At 35.8% G+C, this 17,768-nt stretch overlaps 7 protein-coding genes across 7 annotated transcripts; 5 read left to right on the top strand and 2 right to left on the bottom strand.

Annotated features, from left to right (window-relative positions):
• Positions 1-1,073: 1,073 nt before the first annotated feature.
• Positions 1,074-2,480, top strand: EV154DRAFT_583565 (fumarylacetoacetase; the record flags this gene model as incomplete). Its single annotated transcript, XM_051606712.1, has 5 exons — positions 1,074-1,228; positions 1,281-1,624; positions 1,680-1,886; positions 1,955-2,103; positions 2,153-2,480. 5 exons carry the CDS (start codon positions 1,074-1,076, stop codon positions 2,357-2,359), a joined length of 1,062 nt encoding a protein of 353 aa, XP_051450382.1. The 3' UTR covers positions 2,360-2,480.
• A 263-nt stretch (positions 2,481-2,743) lies between these two features.
• On the top strand, positions 2,744-5,438 carry EV154DRAFT_532664 (Six-hairpin glycosidase-like protein). The gene is made up of 6 exons (XM_051603929.1): positions 2,744-3,909; positions 3,969-4,011; positions 4,063-4,205; positions 4,260-4,608; positions 4,662-5,198; positions 5,323-5,438. Exons 1-6 carry the CDS (start codon positions 2,785-2,787, stop codon positions 5,370-5,372), a joined length of 2,247 nt encoding a protein of 748 aa, XP_051450381.1. The 5' UTR covers positions 2,744-2,784; the 3' UTR covers positions 5,373-5,438.
• Positions 5,439-5,708: 270 nt separating this feature from the next.
• On the top strand, positions 5,709-6,603 carry EV154DRAFT_557125 (uncharacterized protein; the record flags this gene model as incomplete). The annotated part of the gene is made up of 4 exons (XM_051605403.1): positions 5,709-5,777; positions 5,854-6,096; positions 6,152-6,292; positions 6,344-6,603. The coding sequence occupies 4 exons, from the start codon at positions 5,709-5,711 to the stop codon at positions 6,563-6,565; spliced, it is 675 nt and encodes a 224-aa protein (XP_051450380.1). The 3' UTR covers positions 6,566-6,603.
• A 3,517-nt stretch (positions 6,604-10,120) lies between these two features.
• EV154DRAFT_488545 (uncharacterized protein) lies at positions 10,121-13,403 on the top strand (the record flags this gene model as incomplete). The annotated part of the gene is made up of 6 exons (XM_051599135.1): positions 10,121-11,701; positions 11,760-11,784; positions 11,834-11,897; positions 11,983-12,023; positions 12,977-13,045; positions 13,309-13,403. 6 exons carry the CDS (start codon positions 10,121-10,123, stop codon positions 13,401-13,403), a joined length of 1,875 nt encoding a protein of 624 aa, XP_051450379.1.
• Positions 13,404-13,424: 21 nt separating this feature from the next.
• EV154DRAFT_387318 (S2e ribosomal protein) lies at positions 13,425-13,730 on the top strand (the record flags this gene model as incomplete). Its single annotated transcript, XM_051595058.1, has 1 exon — positions 13,425-13,730. A coding segment is annotated over one exon (306 nt), but the record flags the coding sequence as incomplete, so codon positions are not given.
• A 190-nt stretch (positions 13,731-13,920) lies between these two features.
• On the bottom strand, positions 13,921-15,508 carry EV154DRAFT_488544 (uncharacterized protein; the record flags this gene model as incomplete). The annotated part of the gene is made up of 2 exons (XM_051599134.1): positions 13,921-15,140; positions 15,205-15,508. The coding sequence occupies 2 exons, from the start codon at positions 15,506-15,508 to the stop codon at positions 13,921-13,923; spliced, it is 1,524 nt and encodes a 507-aa protein (XP_051450377.1).
• Positions 15,509-15,879: 371 nt separating this feature from the next.
• On the bottom strand, positions 15,880-16,558 carry EV154DRAFT_532645 (uncharacterized protein). The gene has a single exon (XM_051603928.1). The coding sequence runs from the start codon at positions 16,468-16,470 to the stop codon at positions 15,961-15,963; it is 510 nt and encodes a 169-aa protein (XP_051450376.1). The 5' UTR covers positions 16,471-16,558; the 3' UTR covers positions 15,880-15,960.
• Positions 16,559-17,768: the final 1,210 nt, after the last annotated feature.

Below are 17,768 nucleotides of genomic sequence, written 5' to 3'. Positions count from 1 at the left end.
AAATTATGGTTTGAAAATTTAGGATAATACATTTAAAGACAATAATCGTACAAGAGCAAGAAACAAAGTTTCAATGGCTTGTATGGGCACAAAGGGCTAGTTTTTTTTTTTTTTTTTTTTTTTTTTTTTGACAGCAAAATTCATCCAATCATATGAAAATCCGAATTATTTTCTGTCCTCATTGAAATGTTTGGTATGGATAAAAAAGACGTACTCTTACAAAAAGTATACTTAGTGAGTATTATATTTATTGTAACCTATACACTACTAGAAACAAGATAAAAAAAACCAACAGGTAATATTGACATAAGCTTCCAACTAGAATGACAGAAACGGGCTTTTTTATTCAATTTTTGCTGTAGGATAACGCTGTATCACCACTAGTATCTCCTTTCGGCCGATCAGGATGAACTTTAAATTTTTAAACGATGTGTTTGCTCCATTTAGTAGACAAAAAATAATGGGAACTGGGTTGATAAAACCAAATAAAGAACCAATATTGATAAAGATAAAGCATTATTGATCTAAAATTATGTAAAAAATTGAGAAGACTTTCTCTGTCCTCTATTGTTCCTTAACCACTGTAAACCATTCTTCTTCTTGCTTTTCACGTTACACGGATTACAATATATTCCACGGTCAGCTGACCCACTTTTCCATGTCGTATTTAAATAATCGATAAATAAAAGAAATCAGGTTTCTCCCTTTATTTTTACTTTCAACGATTAAAAATGACTACTGAAAGCTTTGTATCTGTATCAAATGACTCTGACTTCCCTATTCAAAATATTCCATTTGGCGTATTTTCGACAAGTGATAAGGTAAATAGCGCCACTAGTTCAATCCAAGGAAAACATTTTAATAATCCCGTTTGTATTTATAGCATGAGCCTCGTATAGGAACTGCTATTGGGGATAAGGCGGTTGATCTTTCTGAAATTGCAAAAGCGGGTTTATTGGATGATGTCAAAGGATTAAATAACCCTGTCCAGATTTTTAGCGAGGTACAAAGAAAAACGTATTTGCCTTTAACAGTAGCTGACACATATCATATAGTCAAGCTTAAACACATTTATGGCATTAGGGCGACCTGTTTGGAAAGCAACGCGTTTAGCTATTCAAGATATCTTGTCTAAGGACAGTGCTAAATTGAAAGACAATGCTGAGCTTTTACAAAAAGTTTTAATTCCGTTGACGGAGGTCAAAATGCATTTGCCGGCTAAGATTGGGTAAGTGTATTATTAAGCATAAGATTGACATGAAAAACTGATTTTATTATAGAGATTACACTGACTTTTATTGCTCTCGTGAGCATGCTACAAACGTCGGTATTATGTTCCGTGGTAAGGACAATGCTCTTCAACCCAACTGGCTTCATATTCCTGTCGGGTACCACGGTCGTGCATCATCTGTTGTGGTTTCTGGTACAGACATTCGTCGTCCTGCCGGACAGAAACTCCCTGGTAAAGACGCTAAGGCTCCTATTTTTGGTCCTTCTTCTAGATTAGACATTGAATTGGAAGTGGGATGGTTTGTTGGCACAGGTAATAATCTTGGTGAACGAATTGACATTAATGATGCCCAAGACCATATCTTTGGCCTTGTATTAGTAAATGACTGGAGTGGTAAAGTATTTTAAGATGGGGCTCTATAAGTGAAAACGTTTAACACATATAATAGCCCGCGATATTCAAGCTTGGGAATACGTTCCTTTAGGGCCATTTTTAGGCAAGAGTTTTGGTACATCCATCTCGCCATGGATTGTTACCTTAGATGCGCTCGAGCCTTTTCTCACAAGCGGGCCCTCTCAAAGTCCTGACCCATTGCCTTATCTTCAGGAAAATAAGCCCGCTGCTTATGATATCAATCTTCAAGTTCAAATAAAACGTAAGTTAAATATTTTATATAGTATGAAACATATAAAGACTCGTTTTTTAACGGTATTCAATGTTTAGCTGCCGAGTCTTCCAAATTTGAAACAGTAACTGTCTCCAACCTCAAACACATGTACTGGTCTGTAACTCAACAGTTAGCACATCATACCGTCAACGGCTGTAATATGAGACCAGGAGATATGGGTGCAACGGGAACAATTTCTGGACCTGTAAGTACTAACCGTATTATGATATGTACATAGACTAAGTGTGTCGTAGGAAAAAGGATCGTATGGATCATTATTAGAAATCACCTGGAGTGGAAAAGACAAAATAACGTTCCAAGACGGCGTTGAACGTTTGTTTTTACAAGATGGAGATGAGGTCAAAATCACAGGCCAAGCTGGCAAAGATAGTAAATTGGGCTATCACATCGGATTCGGTGATTGCAGTGGTAAAATCCTTCCTTGTTTATATGATAAATAGTCTAGATATCGGCCATTGTTTTTTCCGAAAGAGTATCAATAAACATTTTTTGAACTGAATCTGTTCTTATTAAATTTACATGATTTATATAATAATAAAATAAAAAAAAAGGAATGCCCGCATTACCATCTATAGTAGATATCGTACTCAACGGAAAGCTTGTTCTTTATTTTGATTATTATCTTCAATACCACAAAAAGCACGAGAAAATTTTTAGTTAGCCTGACATGATTGGAAAGTCCCAAATACATCTCATGATTTTATAGTTGGTGATACACCGTTTCTTGACGTCACTTTATGGTCATGCAGCTCTGGCGGGTCGGAACATTGTCCAGGAATAAAATATTTAAATTTCTAGTAATTTATAATTATTCCTCTTTTATTCTCGTTTTATCCATAATCAAATAAGGAATAACGTTAATACAATGCCTACCAGTCCTCATGACACCCACAATAGAGATAGATCCTATGGTATGCAACTAGAGTCTGAAATAGAAAATTCCGAAGAACCTTGCGAGGAACTGCCAGAAGGTTTTCGTTACGTTGCGGATACGCGTCGACAGAGTGTAAACCCTGAAAAGTTCTTACAGGCCGGGCTGGAAAACACATGCTACAACATTCGTAAGAGAGGATATCTACCTATTGAAAACTACGGTATCATTGGCAATATGAGAACTATTGCATTAATCGGAACAGATGCATCCTGTGATTATTATTGCTACCCAAAATTCGACTCTCCCTCAATTTTTTGCCGCGTTCTGGATAAAAATAAGGGTGGCCATTTCTCCATTTCGCCGTCCACACCTTACACAAGCAACAAGCAAATGTATTTACCCAATACCAATATTCTAACCACTCGTTTTCTTTCCGACGAGGGCGTAGCAGAGATTTCAGATTATATGCACATCCCTTTAAAGAGTCAGCGTGTCTCTACAAAACCGCTTCTTCCGTGGCTAATTCGTAAAGTTCGTGTTATTCGAGGTTCTGTATCATTCAAAATGGAATGCTATCCAGCATTCAATTATGCGCAAGATAAGCATACAACGGAAGTAATAAATGAACCAGTTTCCGTAGATCAACAAACTATTGCTGGCTTCGAAGCAAAATTTTACCCTGAAGAGGATTTGCATTATTATGTGAGCAGCGATCGTGTGATTTTTAAAAGTAAAGATTTGACAATGGATTTGCGTCACTTGGTGAAATGCGGTGAGTTTGAATGCCCGATTGTCAAAGTTCATCTCGATAAGGAAGATACTGCTCATCTGGGACACGGTGCATGGGCTGAATTTGATCTTAAAGAAGCCCAAGAAGTCGTGTTCGTTTTTCGTGAAGTTCCATCCCCACTTGCCGAGGGTGTTGAAGAAAGTTTTATAGATCGTAGATTGAGGCTTGCGACAGATCCCCCATTGACTATGAGTCTTTTGGAAGCTCTTTTCAGACAGACCAGTACTTTTTGGTTAGACTGGGTCTCCCAAAGCACGTACAAGGGCCGTTGGAGAGAACATGTTTTACGAAGTGCTCTGACTCTAAAATTATTGACTTATGAACCGGTAATTTAATTAGCGTTATTATTTTACTGAATGTAGCACTTACCCCTTTTTTTATTTAGACGGGTGCAGTTGTTGCCGCGGCAACTTTTGGCTTTCCTGAAGGTTGGTAAAAGTCTCTGGATACTTACAGTGAGTTAATTTTACTTTAAATAGCAATTGGAGGGCCACGTAATTGGGATTATCGCTATGTCTGGGTTAGAGATTCCTCATTTACCATTTATGCTTTTCTTCGGTTGGGATTCAGTCATGAAGCGAAAGAGTTTATGGGATATATTCAAGACCGCTGTAATGACTTGGTACTACAAAAACGCATGATACATTGTGTCACAACTAATTGTTTATTTTTATAGAATGAGGATGGGTCATTAAATATAATGTACAGCATTGATGGTGTGAAGCGACTAGATGAAGTAGATCTCAGTCATTTGGATGGTTATCGTGACTCAAGACCTGTTCGTATTGGAAACGGTGCTTATGATCATCTTCAGCTTGATATTTATGGTGAATTAATGGATGGTATATATCTATACAATAAATATGGTTCACCAATTTCTTACGATATGTGGTGTTCCGTTCGCAAATTGGCCGACTATGTATGTGCCAACTGGGATGTACCAGATATGTCAATTTGGGAAGTCAGAGGGCGCAAGCAACAATTTACATATTCGCTAGTCATGTGTTGGGTTGCATTAGATAGAGGTAAAAATGATGACAGCTAAAGCAATGCATGAATTTAATCAGTTTGAAAATAGCTTTAAGACTAGCAGAAAAGCGAGTTTTTCCCTGTCCTCAGCGTGAAAAATGGATGTCGACTAGGGACACAATTTATGAACTGGTTCAGACCAAATGCTATAATCATGAGCTCAAAATGTTTACACAGAGTGTTGAATCACCAGATGCACTAGACGCTAGCTGTCTTATCATGCCACTCGTTTTCTTTTCTTCGCCGACAGACCCAAGACTACTAAATACTATAAACCGAATTTTGATGCCTCCCGAGAAAGGAGGTCTTGTAGCAAATGATCTTGTGTTTAGGTACAATTTTCTTACCACGGATGATGGCGTAGGCGGTTTGGAAGGGGCTTTTTCTATGTGTACATTTTGGTTGGTGGAGGCTTTAACAAGAGCAGGACAGTATGACAAAAAGTTATTAACTCGTGCAGTTGTCATGTTTGAAAAAATGCTGTCTTATGGCAATCATCTCGGTTTATTTTCGGAGGAAGTTGCCAGATCGGGAGAGCTTTTGGGAAATTTTCCTCAAGCATTTACGCATCTGTCATTTATTAGTGGTAAAGTATTTCTACATGTGTGTGCCGAGATTGTGTAATAAGGGATAGAGTCGCATATTAAATAGGGATAAGGGAGGACATAAGGGGAAACTATATATATTTATTAATAATATTTTCTTCATAGCTGCTTACAACTTGGATCGTGTACTATCGCATTCAAAAGAAAATCAGTAAAGTTATTTAATAAACTGATAGGATAGTTAATTGAAAATAAATAAAGAGATTGAAATTTTACATGTATGATATAATGTGCCGGTTCCCTTATTGTAATAAACCGAGCACTATGTATTTCCCATTGTTTAATATGTGGTCATATTATTATTATCTGGCATATAAAAGTAGGTACCTTAAAAATAAAATCCCTTAATTTTCTCTCTCTCTCTCTTTTTTTTTTTTTATCGCCCAACATCACACACCTACACATTCCACATCTTTATTCTATTTAATCTATTTTTCATTTTCTTTACTCGACTCCACCTTTTTTTTTTTTTTTTTACTATTATACAAAGAATGAAAAGCGTTCGATTATCGTACAGAAAGAAGTTTGACGATCAATATACATTTGACCTTCAAAATAATGTAAAATTAATATAAAAAAAGCACAGACAATGGTTTATTTATATTTACTGATTTCATTTTTAACTGTATTATTTAGCTCACAGTTCATGAGTTTCACTCTATTGTTGGTCTTTTTAACCAAGCTGCGCGTTTAAGACCACCGCCCGGTTCAAAAATATTTTGGATTGGAACATTGCTTACAATGTGGATGACTGCTGCTACAACATTTTATTTATCGTGGATTCGTTTTGAGTATCCATACATTCTTGTTGCATTACCGGCTTTCATAATAACAAGCTCATTCTTAATGGCATGGCTTCATAGAAGCAGAAGAACAAAGGTAAAAGACCTTATATTAATTAAAAGTACTACTATTTTAACTGTATTATACCCAGTTTGAACAAAACATTCTCGAAATATGCAGTCGATTAAACGCAACCGAAAACATCCGTGGTATAAATTTTAGATTCAATAAAAACGGCATTGACGTAACGCCATTTAGAATACAATCATTATCAGGTGTAAAATCAGTTTATGTAAGTGAGAATTCGATGAATATGGCTTTTTACTGAATTTATTATGCACAGGCTATTGATATAGAGTTTGATGACCGATATAATGCCTTAACAAGCCGTCAATTCAACCGACGCTCACCATCAGAAGATGAAGTTAGTTATATTCTTCCACCCAAATCAGCTTACTTCAATCGCCATTGTACAGATGAAAAGGATCCAAACTGTATGTTTCAAGATCCACCACCATCGTGGTCTCCTCCGTATAGCGAAAAACGAATCGACAGGATGGCTTAGAGCAACTAATCTGTTTCTTAATGTATACTAGCTTTACCGATATAAATACTCATTCTTTCTCTTTTTAAGTTTATATCTACCGTAAATATAATAAACGCATCTTCTCTTTCATATTTTCGGGGTCAGTAACGAGTTGAATTAATTAATCAAGGTCAATGAAGGAGTATGCGTGTAAACCAAGCAGTAGTTTTACTTGGATAATTCGCTTTCATTATAAAATGTAGCTTTTTTTTAGTACTGTCATAGTTTTTTTTTTTTTTTTTTTTTTTTTTTTACTGGCCATTGTCATAAAGCCTCGAAGTCGGGTAAGTAATTTTACACCAGATTTTGGAAAATTCAACTTACAGACATTTTTAATATATAATTGGATGACTTCCAAAATGCAAAATAGAATTAAATAGAATAGACTTAATTTTTTGGGTTGTGTAACGTGGAATTAACCTTAAATTTCACTGCTTAAATTTTTGAAGTTAATTCGACCCCCCTACCCCCCCGAATTAAAATAGAATTAACTCCAAAAAAAAAAAAAAAACATTTCTATTAAATACTTTGTTTCTGATAAACGCTAATAATATGCAGATAATAGATATGAGATGTATGGATAATATTTGTCAAAAACGTTTATTTATTCGGCTCTTTTACGCTTCTGGGAACGGGTGCCTTTGCCCTTTTCAGAAGTAGGAATAGGTTGCTAATGTGCATATAAAGATTATGGTTTTTAGTACGAATAAAAAAAACATGATTTATAATAGTTAAACTACCTTAGCTACCGATGTCTTGATATATTCAAACATCGCTGACATCTGATAATGTAGTCGGTTAGATAGAGTTTATATATATGATACGAATCAACATATTGATTAAATTTACCGTCTCCTTCAACTCGTTGAACTCCTTTTTGACATCATTGAGTTCACTTTTGAGGCCATTTTTCACACCATCCAGGCGAATGTTGACCTCCTCAAATTGATTGTCAACAGCTCCAAGACGATTTTCAATCATTTCCAAATTGACATCGGTCACGTTGGTCATTTCGGAACGTGTGGTTGGGACCGATGGTTTTGGTTCATTTTCTCCCCGAAGAGACAACGCAATTGCCTCAGCCAGGACACCAAAATGGTTGTTGAAGTCCTCCATATGCTGGTGGGTATTTTTGGACTTCTTTGGCATTGGCACCGTTCTACCAACTGCACGAGGAGATGCCTCACTCTTGTCACTGTCTGTTAAACTCTGCTCTACCAGATCATCAATTGAGCGAAAGCCGCTACCTCCATGATGCATGCGGCTTGCTTTCTCTTCATCCTCGGAATCCGTGTGACCATGAAGCTGTGATAAGCAGCCTTTGATTGCAATTTGGTCCTCAATTGTTTTTGCATCAGTAATCAAAGTAGTTGGGGTTGAGTTGCCTAATAGATTTTTTTTGTTTGTATCATTGTTAGCAAGATTTCTTTCATTACACCTCGAATTATATGATAATTTACCTGTTGGTGCTTTTGCCGTTCTCAATGTACGATAAGCCGCCTTCAAAGAGTTGCCGCTACGCTCATAGGCAACCTTCGTTCCCTTGGTTCCTGTTTCCAACCTGATGGCCTCGTTTTCTTGTTCGACAATTTTTTTTTGTCCAGCCATATATATTTGGCTTACACGGGACCATTCGTCCGCTCCACTTGGCAAAACCTTCTTTACTATTTTCAGTAAATAGGTTTTTTCATCTTTAGTCATTCTGACAGATCCTGTTACGTTGCCCATTGTTATTTTTATTAAGTTATATGAAAAGAAAGAAAAAAGGCTTTTTTAAAAAGCGAAAATTATGGTTTTTATAACACGTTGTTTAATAAAGCACGCTATTATGTCAGACTTGTTTGAATCAATCATCTTGTTGGGATAATATGGCGTGACTTATGAGATTCGATGTTGTGGAACCCAATTGTTGTCACTTTTGTATTGGTAACGAAATACAAGTTAATCTCTCTTTTATCATCCATTTCCTTTTTCTTTATCCCCTTTATATTTTTGATACAAAATGCCCCCTATAACAAAGCGTAAATTAGCATTATTATCGCATATTACTTTGCTTTCTGCTGCTGCCTATCAGTACATGAATTATCTTGAATCTCAACGCCGTATTTCTAAACGATTCTACACAACGTCAAAAAGTCTGCATTCACCTACTAAATCGGCTGCTAAAAGGTTGCTTGATGGTCGTCAGGATGATGCCTTTATGTGTCATTTTGGTTTGACGACTGGAGCATTCGATCAATTACACGAAGAATTCCAAAAAGAATATCCAACCGAATGCACGGCTGGACGTAAAAGAGTACTTGACACGGTGATGACACTTGCTTTGGTTCTGATGTGGTTGCATAACACCATGAAGCAGGAGACACTCTGTATAATATTTGGTGTCCCTGCTGCAACACTCAGTAGATTTAAAACTATGGGTATTCAAACCCTCTTAAACGTTTTTGAAAAAAACAAAAAAGACCCTCGTTGGAAAATTGGTTGGCCCACTACAGATGAAATGACAACGTTTAACGATATGGTGCTTACGAACACCACAAATGACTTTGAGAAACAGGTGTTAGAAGGAGTGTTTGGCTTTGTTGACGGTCTTAACCTTAGAATACAACATCCTGAAGACCCATTCGAGCAAAATGCGTACTATAACGGATGGAAAGGTGATTGCTATGCCTCACAAGTTTTAGTATATACCCCGGATGGCTGTATCGCCTATGTGAGGTAGGATTGACATACTTGTTTGATTCTCTAAACAAACAAAACTAAATTGACTCTTTTTCTTATAGATATAACTGTCCTGGTTCTTGGCATGATGCCGAAATAGCAATTCCACTTTACGAAAGGTTTCTTGCTTACAAATGTCCAAGCCCTTTCAAGCTTCTTGCGGATTCTGCTTTCCCTTGTAAGCGAGAGTTTGAAAACAAAGTGCTAAGTGTACCAAGAGAAAACGCAATTGGCATTGAAAGAGCCAACGTGCAGACACAAAAGAAACATGCTATCATTACCAAGCATAGACAGGCAGTGGAATGGGGTATGAGAGCCATACAAGGGTCTTTTGGAAGACTTCATACCAAGCTTCCTTCGGATAAAATTAAGCGTTATGAAATCTTGACCCTTGTATGGAGACTACACAACTTCAGTGTAAGAACGGTTGGCGTCAACCAAATTAATACTGTTTACTATGCTAATTGGAAGGCGAGAGAGCAAGAAATTTTGAATTATGAAAATTAATAAAATTTATTGAAAGTTAATTCTATTTTATGGTTTTGGAACAAAAAAAAATTAACTCGGAAAATCAAATTCCCGGAGTTAATTCTATTCTATTTAATTCTATTTTGCATTTTGGAAGTCATCCATTATAATGCCAAAACCCACTTTCAACCTCCTCGAGTATAGTTTGACATATTATACTTCATCTAAATGCAGGGCATGAAGAGGCGAAGGGGACAAAAATAAGGGGTAACTATGTTACACATATGGTATGTAATCGCATAAAACTATAGCCAGCCATTCAACTAGTTTAAAAAAAAAAAGAGCATGTCTTCCCTGAAACAATATCCATTCGAGGTTTTGTTTGCAATAGCAAGCAATCTTGAAAAGAAAGATCAGCTGACATTTCTTACCGTATGTAAAGCATGGTACAGACCTTTACTGGAATCCATTTATAATCAAGTCGAGATTGATAATCTGAAAACGTTTCGTTCGTTTCTTGTCAGCATTACACACCATCGTCACCTTCCAAATCTTTACGTTAGAAAACTCAAGCTACCCTCAACCACTGGCATTTATGAATGGGATCAAAATGAACGAAGCATGACTTTTACAGAATTTGAGTTATTAGCTCGTCATTGTACTAACTTGACAGAAATATCCTTCTTCGGGAATGGGTATTGGGCATGGATGAACAAGCTAGATTTGTCCAAATTGTGGCTTCGCTTAACAAAACTTCCTCTGTCGTTCGGTGTACAAGATTCGTATCATGTCTTTCAGAGTATGGCAACACGGCTTGTATCTTTTGAACTCGGAATGAATTTCCCTGGGCCTTTTTATGTAATGAATCTGCTACCACTGATGAATAACCTTCAAACGATTTACATTCATGATAGAAAATTGTCTATGGATCTCAGCTGCTTGAAAAATATAAAATATCTTAGGAATCTCACTTTGCTTACAAATGTTTCGCCAAATAAATATGATATCCACCCAGTTCAACCAAACTTGAAGACATTGACCTGTGCCATCGACGATCCAAACTCTAATTGGTTTCCTATTCTCAAGGCATTGTATAAAAATATCATTTGTGTTTCAATATATTTAATTGTAGACAAGCACAACACTGGAGACAAGCTACTAAGAATGATAGGTGCTGTCCTAGACATGATCCATGACACCAATATTCAACAAGTCAAGACATTTTTTCCAAATATTGATGATTTTGCTTTGGCTGTAGAAAGTGCTATCATGGACACTGTCTACGACTACACAATATGGGATAAAAGTGGTACCCTATCTACTATAAATTTAGATATCAGGTACTTTGATCACAGTGGGTTTGTTTTTTCTCATAATTCATTCGAGTCGGTATTCTCAAGACAAAACGTACAAGAGCATGTATTCAAGCTAGCTACCAGTCGACCAGATGATAGCAACTGCAATTATGAAGTAGATTTTCTTGTGGATATAATCAAACCCCCCATCAATCTTCAGTTAAAGAAGCTTTCTGTAACGATAGCAACATCGTTATACCATACAAGACTACCAGAGATAAAGGACACTCGTTTGTTTTATCTTGATACAACATTAGACCATTTCCCCTACCTAGATTCATTTACACTTATAGTAGACGTTAAAGAAGTAAATCCAAATAGTAAATCGAAAATTTGGACTGACCGTGTCAACTGTACGGAGCTGACTATTAGCAATTTTCGGTTGAGAAAGCCTCATTCATTTATTCACTTCCTAACCATACAGTCTGCGAAGATAAATCGATCGGTGTACCACTACTTGTTTAAATTCTGTCGATACCTTTGGAAGCTTCATTTAGTAGATTGCCATTTTAGCGACGATGAAACAGTTATTGCGTTGGAGTATCTATGTTTACAAAACCACGTCGAATTGGTCATTGTCTAAGCTGATATTTTTAAATTATGGGCGATCCTTTTTTTAAAATAAATAGAGGAATTACTGGTGGAATAAGAAGGGTGAAACAAATTAAATGTGGCTTTAACGGTCATCGTAAATATTAAGTAGCTATAAGGTCACAATGTTTTAATATAAGGTTTTGTTTTGAAGTATTTGGTCTTATTCTACTCAGGTAGGCCTACTTTCCTGTTGATATAATATTGATCATATTTTGTCGTTTAATAGGGATGTTTAGGGGATGAAACATAATACTTCAGACTATTAATTAGCAGCATTCCTAGAGGAGTAGGGATTGAAGGTAAGAGAAAATAAAAGGGCTTGGACTTCTCCATATTTTGGATTCAGAACGTATTCTCTGCACCAAAATGTTATGCACGTGCTCTTGCCGTAGACTGATTCGACTATTATACCCGTAAATCTTTGGCATTGTAGATGATAATGAACAATAGAATTGAGCCATAAAAATATTGGTTATTTTCATTCGGCTTATGGGCCGATTGTACGATACGGCTTTACAAATACAACTTTCTTTCATTTTTTTTTTTTGGTAAAAGCCTATTACACATAGCCTCCAAGTCAAGATATTAAACAGATATAAGGGTATGTTTTCATTCTTTTTTGTAGTAGTAATTCTATGCTAACATCCGTTTCTTTTTATTTTTAGCTCCTTTTTCGTATTTTGAAGATGTAATCTCCATCATCCTCCTATTATATACAGGGCATTAACATCTTTCACGTATTTTTAATAGATATAAAACTCTTTTCATTCCAGTAAGGTTAAAATGTTGCTACTTTTTTGGATTGCTTTGCTTACCATCATTACTATTATTAAGTTATATGATGAATAAGACCGTTTAAGGCTGTTTAAAAGGTAAGCCCAGCATTCGGCTTAATTATTAAACATATTATATTTTGTGTAGTTTGCACTTGATTATCAAATGGCTTTAAAAGCAAACCTGTTTTGTATTTACCGGCGTTCGCCGCATACGTTCATCAAATTTTGCCAGCACAAGCTTTTTATCATTTTAATAAACCATTTCTTTTTGGCATTTTTGAGCTCTCTATTTTTGTTTATTCGTGTAATTGTTTGTGAGTCGCACAAAAATTGCTAAAACCAAAAAGGAATATTTCTGCTCGACCCCTTTTTGGAAGATTTGAGAGATTTTCAACTGGTTGTGTAGCAGATTTAGAAATGAGACCCTTTTATTATTTTCCTTGCGACATCCTTTTGGCATTGATTCTTTGAAAAAGAATCTCAAACTGAAGAAGTCTATTATTCTCGTACTGTTCAGCTATTAGAAGGTTCTGCATTTAACGATTGTAAGTAAAGTCAACTTCATGAAGTATTCAGTCAGTTAAACTGCTTATACATAAAAAAAAAAAAAAAAAAAAAAAAAAAAAAAAAAAAACGTGTTAAACTTCGCAGGTTTCGTCCTCTATCAAAAGATCAAACCTGTCAAGAGAACTTATTCGGTTTTTTCCTTGAAGTGGATTAAGTTACTGATTACTTTCTTCCTGAACTCATTCAAATATTTTAAAAAAAAAAAAGTAAATTGCTGCAGATAAATGTACTCGTTTTATAGTCTCTGATGTTGGTGATGAAATGGCCATGTCGATTAGGTATCAAACATATCAGGGTGTTGCTGCTGCTATTATGAGGTACCGTGGTACTTGCTAAGCTTGCCTCTATCCCTGAGAGTATTGGGGTTCCAACTTTGGAAAATCTCATACAGTCCCTTGTAAAGTTACTGGTCGTTGTGGTATGATCTTTGCACGTTTAGTCCCTATACCTCGTGTATCAGGTATAGATCCTTCCTGCCAAGAAAATATGTTAGTGTCACAGATTGTCACTGCTACTTATGGTGACACTGTCTGTACTCTTAAGGATACCTCTTATATTATTGGTAATAATTATGAGTTCTTAACTCCTGAGCTTTGGGAGAAATCTGAGTTCTCTAAGGGCCCTTACCAAGAATTATCTGGTTTCCTTACTCGAAAGCAAAAAGTCGATGTTGATGAAAGGCATTTTTCTAAAAAAATAAAATACTTTTTCGTAGGATTGATTAATTTATTGTATTAGGTGAAGTAAAAGAACACAGGAAGGAAAAAGGAAGAGAAACGAGAGAAGGATAGAAAAGAAAAAGGGGGTGGTAGTGTGGATGAGAAGGGATGGGATAGATAATATACATAAAATACTAAGATGATGAAGTAGAAGCTGTTGGAGTTTGTGTTTGAAGATAAGTCTGGATTCTTTTATCCTTTATGACCTTCTTATTCAATGGATGTTCTACAACGGGTGGCATACTTAATATTGGAACGTTGGAAGGTTGTTGGAAGTACCCGTTTGGATCAGCTGGTTGATCTTCGTAATACGGTGTCATACAAAACGAATTATTACTATCATTTGTTGGAGGATATTGAAATGGATGTGGTGATATACTTGTTGGAGTATTTTTATAATTTTGGTGGAAGGCTGGTTCTAATTCTGATAAGGGTCTGCCACTTGATTTTCTTCTAGGTGATGATTTTTGGCCAAATGTGAGTGCAGAATCGTTACTCTCTTTTCTCTTTTGGTGGTGATGATGATTCTTTCTATTAGATGTTACACGCGATTTATTATTTCCTCGTGTTGTTGAATTGTCTGGTGGTGGAGGTGGTGTAAGAGAAATTTTTTCATTAGGCCCAATACTCCTACGTTGCTGTTCATAAAAACCCCTAGCATTCTTTTGCTGCTGACGAAGATGAGGGTTATTACTGCGATGTTTATTTTGCTGTGGTGGTAATGGATTATTGTATGGATCATAAGTGTTGTCTGGTTTTTGTGGCCAACTTTCTTCCTCGTCACCTTCACCAAACATTGTAACATCACGCCATACGGCCAATTCGTCCTGTTGATAATTTGATGCTGCCGTTAAATTCTGCTCACTGCTCGAGGATTTCTGTTTATTTTTTTTTCTTCGAATCGGATTGTCTTTTTGGAAACTCCAATGTTTTTTCGGCTCCTCTTCCTCGATCGGTATAGAAAAGAATGAAGAAGCGATAGTCCAAAATATCAATCCGACAAAGAGGAGCACTAGGGCTATGGCAAATATAACTACCTCGATTCGAACTGCATGTCTAGCACAATAAACGTTATTATTTAGACTTTTACATGTCTGTTTAATCATTCTAAAATATTGGTCGTATGTGATTCCAAAGCTGAAGGCGACAAGAATTGAGGTTGCTATCAATAGGCCAACAATGATTTTTCGATAGATATATTTTCCTCTTCTATTTGCCCATAATCCAATCAGAAATGCAATCGAACTAAACATTGTTGCCAGTATCAATGGTATGATTCTGCTTAAAGATGTGTTATTTGTAAGGGGTGGAATTGCATGATGTTCGGTTGCGACCTGAAGAATAGTTGATACGTCTGGAAGAGAAAAATATAAATATACGGGTAATGATGATATCATTGTTATTTAATCAATTTATACCTGGTTGATATTTAAGGTTTGTTGGAGTACAAGAGCAATTTAAAGCATACATGTAGCAGTGTTTCCACAGTCCAAAAGATACTGAATCCGGTGTTGTTAAATTACTTGATATGTTTCTATATAAAAAGACCTGATGTAGTGACATACTACTTTTAAATGAACAACTTTTTGAATTATCATTTGTTTCAAGCCAACTACCGAACCCAATAGCCAATACTGCTAATAACAAAGCCCCGATACGGACTGATGGTAGCAGCACTCGTTCAACAAACGGACCATAAGGTGATCGTTTCCTTATGGGCATTAAAAAAATAATAAAGAGAAGGAAAAAGGGAATAAAGAGGTTTTCTGGGTTGTTTTTAGATTATATTTTTATTTTCATGTAATACAAGAAAAAGGGCCTTAAAATAACTTTTTTGTTAATCCCTTAAACAAAGACACGCACACACACACACACACACACACACTTAAATTTACACACACACTCAAAATTACACACACACACACACACACACACACACACACACACACACACACCACACACACACACACTTTAACATACACACACAATATCCCTTTTTTCTAAGGGGAAGGATACAATTGATTTCTTATTCCAATTAAACCGGACTGTGGTTGTAAAGTGTATTATTGTATCACAAAATAGGAAAGAGAAAATTAACAGTAGTCGATCAAATTAGGGTGTTTATTTAAATATGGATATGTACAAGAAGGGGGGGTATTATATATTAATTTCTATTATAATGGAGGTAATAATTGCTTAAATTCATCATAGTCAATAAAACCATCTCTGTTAATGTCGGCAGTAAACATCATTTCTTTAATTTCTTTTTTGCTGAGACGGCTGTTAAACATGATCATAACTTGTTCAAGCTCGTTTTGACTGATACGTCCATCGTGATCTTTATCAAAAAATTGGAACCATTGCATGATTTCTTCATCGGTTGCTATGTCCTTGTCAGTATAGATGTGATCGTTTTTGAAACAGACTGGAGCCGGTTCATGAGGGGGTAAATAACGAAACATGGTCAATACAAATTCATTAAAATCGATTTGATTGTCATTATTCATGTCAGCCATCTTCGCAACTTGTTTAGGATCACAATCTATACCGAGACTTGAGATGATATGCGAGAATTGCCCGATAGTAATATATCCTTGGTTTCTTATATCGTAAAGATTAAAGGCTTCTTTAAGGGTATCAAGTTCTTCAGCAGTGATACCGAGGGAAAGATAGTAGTTTGACATTGTTATGATTAAAATTGTAAATATGGAAAGAATAAAAAAAAAAAAAAAGTTTCGTTGTCTAATCCTTTTTATACAAAAACGCTAGAAAGAAAATATTTCCACGTGAACGGCAAAAAATTGACGATCTAACAGTACGGGAGTTCAATCATTGATAATTAATCAACTTCTTTCCATTATACCTTTCTGAAAAGAACATAATTTTTCTTTGTCGATTGCTGAGCATTAAAACTTTTTTTTCCTCAGCAAATGAAATACGGATTTCCTGTTATGGACATGTCAAAAAGAAGCTTCCAAAATCTCCAGTCTCCCTATTTAAGCTTTTTGTGCCGCTTTTATAAACTTGACCTGTGCAAGCTTTGATTATATTTCTCTCGTAGATTTCCGGTAATTTAATGCGCATAACGAATTCTATGAAATCCATGCCTAAACATAGCTTCTGTAGAAAGGAAGAAAAATTACGATATCCCCCTGCCTATGGGATAATGTATTTTCCTGATCAAATATCATCTGCTGGCCCGGCTGGGTATCTTGGTCGTCACGTTTTTTATCACCTTAATAAATTATGGAGGTCGCCGCCTGTTGTAAGAAGAACCTGTTCCACTTAGGTTTAAGATTACCCGTATCTAATTATATTCCCTCTTGTCCTCAGTATGTGAAAGCATGATTATTTTTTTTTATTATATTCCTAAAGTGTAAAAACAGATGATATTTTAAGGGGAATATTAATGAAATATCCGTGCTAAAGGTCCCATCAAGGGAAGAGTAAAAAGAAATGTTTTATTTTTCATTTACTTTTATTTAAAAATAAAAAGTATAGCATTTAAATAAACAAATGAGGCAGAAGAAAAAGGGGACCGATTTCTTCACCTACGGTATTATGCAAATCACTCGATCTTTTTTGTTATGTGAATCAATGATTATACCAAATTTGTAAACAGAGTTGATGACATAACAACCAATCAGATACTACAATATAAAAATTGAAACTCGCATCTTTTCTTTTCCTAGATCCCTTTCCCCACACATATGTCACGACTAAGAAATACACCTTGCACAGGTATGATTCGATTTCTATGTGTATACCGAGGTTAACAATTTTTTATAGAGTGTCGCAAACATCGTCGTAAATGCATTCAAACTTCTTCTGCCAAATGCTCGAGATGTGAAAGACTTGGTAAAGTTTGCCTCCAACCAACCAAAGAAATTGCATTATATGCTGAAGGGAATGACATGTTCGACGATTTACAAATTGAAGCTGCACAATTGGAATGGGCGATCAAACAAATGGAAATTCAAAT

Source organism: Mucor mucedo, assembly GCF_025094135.1.
Source record: "Mucor mucedo strain NRRL 3635 chromosome Unknown EV154scaffold_256, whole genome shotgun sequence".
NCBI lineage: Eukaryota > Fungi > Mucoromycota > Mucoromycetes > Mucorales > Mucoraceae > Mucor > Mucor mucedo.
Note: the sequence above shows the minus strand (reverse complement) of the source record. Positions and strands in the feature narration are given on the sequence as shown.